At 30.1% G+C, this 6,000-nt stretch overlaps 1 protein-coding gene across 2 annotated transcripts in view; it reads left to right on the forward strand.

The window, feature by feature from the left end:
* LOC115882575 (fatty acyl-CoA reductase wat-like) overlaps nucleotides 1-3,092 on the forward strand; it is a 51,344-nt gene extending 48,252 nt beyond the window's left edge. For both annotated transcript variants that reach the window (XM_030900765.1, XM_030900763.1), the window contains 2 exons: nucleotides 757-1,014; nucleotides 2,899-3,092. In XM_030900765.1, the coding sequence (XP_030756625.1) occupies nucleotides 757-1,014; nucleotides 2,899-3,052 (412 nt within the window). In that variant the 3' untranslated portion in view covers nucleotides 3,053-3,092. The remainder of the gene's footprint in view (nucleotides 1-756; nucleotides 1,015-2,898) is intronic.
* Nucleotides 3,093-6,000: the final 2,908 nt, after the last annotated feature.

The raw sequence follows: 6,000 nt of genomic DNA on the forward strand, positions 1-6,000 counted from the left end.
ACTTCAAGAGATGGGTGAAAATGGTATAATACAATTTGATAGACAATTACATTGTGCATCTGATTCACGTAAAATATATAGGGTGTTCCATTTAAATTAAACAAGTTATTGCCGTTTAAAGCTAGTAATTATTTAATATAAATTATTGGACACTCTCTATAAGGTCGTAAAATTTTTATTATTGCAACACAACATCTGATCAATAAATAATCTTCAGTAAATATTTAGTATTAAAAACTTTGATACCCTGGGAGAAATAAAGCCTTAAAATTTGTACTGCAAATTCATAAAATTGAAAATATTTCAAAAACGGTAAGGTTTATGTGTGATAAACCTTAATCAAATTTACCTTTTTTTCAATCGTAGAATCCAAAAATAGAATAATATACAGGGTGTTCCATTTAAAAAAATACAACTATACTATTTTTAAATTGTAGCTCTAATAGACCTTCAACGAACCCAAAACTTACAACTTGTAAAAATCTAATCGTTTAGCTACAATACTCCGTGTCGTATGTGGTGAACAACCCTGTATAAAATGACACCAATCACCAGCAAATCGTAGGTATATCCAATAAACGGAGGCATGAAAATGCAATAAATTTAAGAACTGCGTAATTTTCTAACCAATCGAAGTCTAAATTAAAGCAATAAAATTAATATCGTATCGTCGGATAACGGAAACATAAAAATCAAACTTATCATCAGTTTAAATTAAATAATATTGGAATATTAATTTCTTACGTTTTCTTACAGACTAGGAAGAATTTACAAGAAAATAAACAATGGCCTACAGTCAGTGAGCTTTTTTTCACTAGGCGAGTTCCGCTTCAGTTATGGCAATACTACGGCGTTGTGGGAATCCCTCAACGAAAAAGACAAAACAATATTTCCATTCGATATGAAAACTCTGGATTGGGAAGACTACTTCAGCACGTACTTGGTCGCATTGAGGGAACTACTAGTCCACGAGAATCTTGATAACTTGGACGCAGGAAGAAAGCATTATAACAGGTATTCTTTTCATCAACATTAAAGGCCAGTCCTAAAAGCCAGTATCTGAGACGGTTTTACAGAGGGTATTTTCCATCTCCGATATCAGTCGTGCCAAAGTTCATGGCACGAATGGTTGTCGTCTCGTGATACCCGACAATGTTGCCGTTTGTTGTCCCTTAATTTCATGATTTTCAATTGTCAGCTAAACTAAAGGTTTATTTCAAAGTTTGATTGTCATTTGGTTTATATTGTTAGAACGTTCTTAAAATAAGTGAAATAAATACACCAAGTTTTGTGCGTTTTAATGTCGGTTGTTTATTCTGTTATAATCTAAACAAAAAGCTCATGAAAGAAAACGCCTTGCGTGACCATCTTCTGATGCGCGTCAGATACTCGTCAGCGAGTAATGGCAGTATGTATATGTATGTATGTATGTATATAATCTAATATTTACCAGAGATTTAAAATTTGTTTAAAAATTAAATTCAAATATTTTTTATTTATGAAAATATATGATAGTTTAATAATTTTAACATCCTGTAACTCTAAAATTATGTATTTCCATATAGTGGAGTAAAATCACTGAGAAAAGTCGCTTCCTTCTCGAAAAAATTTTTTTAAGGTATAACCACATAAACTCGTTATGAAATGATCGGTTAGATCTTTGTGCATGTGAAATGAATGAATAATTTTTTATCCCGGAAAATGTCAAAAATGTATAACCATGTTTTTTTACCATAACTCCTAAACTAATCAACTTATTCACATACTCTTTTTTTTTAATCGATTGGGAATACATAGGCGGTGATAACTGATAATTAAAGTTCCATAGTAAGGGTATTTTTTTTTGGAAAACGGATTAAACTTCAAACATTAACTTTATTGTGTCATGGTTTTCGGTAAGCGAGAAACTTTTTTATTTGAAGGAATTTTTACATAGTAGAATCGGCCTTAATAAAAATAAACTTTAATAAATAATAATAGAAATGTACGATTTTTGATGGTCATAAGAACGAAAGTTGACCCAAATGACTTTTTTATATTGTCAATCACGTCCCAAAAAAATAATACTTTTGTGAAGTTTGAAAAAAAATGTTTAGGTTACAGAAATAAACATCACTTTAAAATCAACATACTTTTGTTTTATTAAGCAACTTCAAATTGATAATAATTTGTAATAATTAAAAAAAAATGATTATGGGGCTATTTTTTGTAAAAATGTAATAAAAAAATGATGATATAAAAATCTTAAAATCTATATTCTTTAAACTGTGCTATAATTTTGTTATTTGCGGGCTTTGCTTCTTATATATCTGTCCACAGACATATAGTGGTCATACAAGTAATAGATAGTAATTGAAATAATGCCAACAGGAACAAAAAAGAAAATGGTATTCAACAAAAAGTATACAGAAAGTACGTTAAGAATTACTACAGTAGCGTAATGAAGCGTTGCATTCCTGAAACAAAGAAAACATCCATAATTATTACACAAACAAATTCAATCTGTCAATGTGGTTAAATTGCATTTAGAATTCTTACATTAACTTCTAATTGTATACAGGGTGGTGACAATTTCGATGCTCAACATTGGCATCTCAGAAACTACGACAGATGCGAATTCGATTAAATGGGACAAAAGTTGCGTAATTAGAAGTTTGACGCACACTTGTGAAGAAAACCCCAGTATCTTGATTAGTTTCGGATTTCTGTTCAAAAAATGAAATTAATACGTTTATTTTAAGATGCCATTACACGGCGTGTGGAGCGTCGATCCACGCTCCAGGCGCGTGGAGCGCCGCGCTAAGACGCGCCTCACAGTGCGGCGGTGTTTTTGAAACACAATTTTGAAACGTGTTTTTTAATTATTATTTTTCTTAATAATTATTTTTTTAATTTCAGAATAAGATGGATCCATAACTGCCTGTTATCAACACTAATTGGAGTATCATTATATTTCTGCATCAACACTATATTTTTCTTCATACCACTAGGCTTAATATGCCTTACTATATTCTTTGGATACTACGAATTTACATATACGAACGCATTGTAATTTATAAGTAATTATTAATAAATGGTAACTTTTTTCCTTACTTTTGATTTTTTTATTTAATTTTTTTTTTTCGTTTTTTTTTATTTAGATTTAAAGCTTTACTTTTATGCCTAGGCGTTAAAATGACTGGCTCAACTTTCGTTTAGTTGAAATCTGTTATATCAAAAATGACTTTATATATGCGTTCTAGAAGGCGCCACAGTGGGGTATTTGACACTGATAGTTGATCGAAATTTTTTTATGTAGATCTATTTTCAATTAAAGAGGAAATAATATGAACAAAATAAAGGATAATTCGTCGATTCTAAAAAAAGAAAGAAAAATCACTGTTCCAGTGTTTCCACGGTCAGTGCCAGTAGTAATATCGCAACTACTACTACTAATGCTACGACTGATCCGCGAGCAATGCCCATACCACTAAAGTCGCTACTAATGCTAAATTGTGCTATACTGCTAATGGCACTAATGCAATCGCTTTGTAAACAACAATGCTATCGAGGTTTACCCTCGCATTAGTATATCACTGATTTGCAAATTAGAGGAAACCAAGAATGTTTTTCTCATTTTATCAGCAAAATCGCAAAGAGTCGCAGTATTTTATTTTACTGTATGAAAGCCCAATGTTTACTAAGTAAAACGTATATAGACAATATGCTGAATTCTTCGAAATGCGCAACTAAATCTCTAAGTATAATAAAAATATCACAATTTTAATCAAATTTTCTGAACGCCTAACTTTTAGTTGCAAAAAATCGTTAGTATAGAGAATATCAAAATAAATAATACGTTTTTGTAGAATACACACCTGCAGCTTGCTGAGCCATTTTCAATCAAAACAATAATATAAACGTAAAAGAGCACAAGAACAACAACAATTTATAATTTTAAACATAAAATTTAGCCATTTACTCTTATCTGTGAGAAGTAACAACTTTGACGTTTCGTTGAAACAAATGAATGCAACTAAACACACCCACCGCAACGCCATTCATGGCAGAGATGATTTAACTTATCATTTATCTTTTTTTGGGAAATTTTAAACATATTTGCTTTTTCGAATTTCGATCACCTTTTTCATGCTAATACCCCACCGTGAGGCGTTAGGAGTACAAATATACCAAAATTTTCCTTTTATATTTTAGTAATTAACTGTGATTTTGCAAAAATATTAGATTGGTTAGCATTTGGGTTGCTTGGTTAGCTTTTCTTTGTGGAGGCTGTTAAACTGTGGTTTTTATATTTTAATAATTAACTGTGATTTTGTAAAAATATTATTAGATTGGTTAGCATTTTAGACATATTTAAATGATTTTTTTTTTGGTTCAAAAGTGCTTCATCCAAGGATTTTTTTCTTTTAAAATGTTGTATAAGCATAGGAGTTTCTACCAAAAAAATTTTTTTGCTAAATTCGTGGGTACTTTACAAAACCCGATAATATAATAAGGAACAAATGGAAAATTAAAATCAAGCATTTCCGCAGGATATTTTCCTGATTTTGTAAACGTTTCTAAAAGGCAAAAATATATTTATTTTTTATATAAAACTGATTTCAGCTATTCTAAAGTCTATTAAATTTCCTCAGAAAACGGATACAGTTTATTTCCGCAGGAAAATTGTTATTTTCCTCAATTCGTGAATGCTTCTAAAAGGCAAAAATATATTTATTTTTTATATAACTGATTTCAGCTATTCTAAAGTCTAATAAATTTCCTTAGAAAATGAAAACAGCTTATTTCCACCAGGAAATTTTTGTGTTATATTTCAAGAAAATATTAAAAATAAGACATAAAATGTATTTTTTTATAGCAGATTTCAGTTTAAGTTATTCTAAAGTGCGAAATTTGGAAATTACGCATTTTCGCTGGAAATTTGTGTTTTCCGTGGTTCTAGTAATAACTTTAAAGACAAAAATTTATTTTTTTCTAATAACTGATTTCAACTAAACGAAAGTTGACCCAAATGACTTTTTTATATTGTCAATCACGTTCAAAAATAATACTTTTGTGAAGTTTGAAAAAAAAATGTTTAGGTTACAGAAATAAACATCACTTTAAAATCAACATACTTTTGTTTTAGTAAAAGCAACTTCAAATTGATAATAATTTGTAATAATTAAAAAAAAATGATTTTAAATATATTTTTGTATATGAGCCTTGTAAAATGTAATAAAAAATGATGATATAAAAATCTTAAAATCTATATTCTTTAAACTGTGCTATAATTTTGTTATTTGCGGGCTTTGCTTCTTATATATCTGTCCACAGACATATAGTGGTCATACAAGTAATAGATAGTAATTGAAATAATGCCAACAGGAACAAAAAAGAAAATGGTATTCAACAAAAAGTATACAGAAAGTACGTTAAGAATTACTACAGTAGCGTAATGAAGCGTTGCATTCCTGAAACAAAGAAAACATCCATAATTATTACACAAACAAATTCAATCTGTCAATGTGGTTAAATTGCATTTAGAATTCTTACATTAACTTCTAATTGTATACAGGGTGGTATTGACAATTTCGATGCTCAACATTGGCATCTCAGAAGCGACTACGACAGATGCGAATTCGATTAAATGGGACAAAAGTTGCGTAATTAGAAGTTTGACGCACACTTGTGAAGAAAACCCCAGTATCTTGATTAGTTTCAGTTTCTGTTCAAAAAATTAAATTAATACGTTTATTTTAAGATGCCATTACACGGCGTGTGGAGCGTCGATCCACGCTCCAGGCGCGTGGAGCGCCGCGCTAAGACGCGCCTCACAGTGCGGCGGAGTCTTTTGAAACACAATTTTGAAACGTGTTTTTAATTGGTAAAACCTTTAATAATTATTTTTTTAATTTCAGAATAAGATGGATCCATAACTGCCTGTTATCAACACTAATTGGAGCATCATTATATTTCTGCATCAACACTATATTTTTCTTCATACCACTAGGCTTAATA

Source organism: Sitophilus oryzae, unplaced genomic scaffold, assembly GCF_002938485.1.
Source record: "Sitophilus oryzae breed Bouriz unplaced genomic scaffold, Soryzae_2.0 scaffold_1789_pilon_pilon, whole genome shotgun sequence".
Lineage (NCBI taxonomy): Eukaryota > Metazoa > Arthropoda > Insecta > Coleoptera > Curculionidae > Sitophilus > Sitophilus oryzae.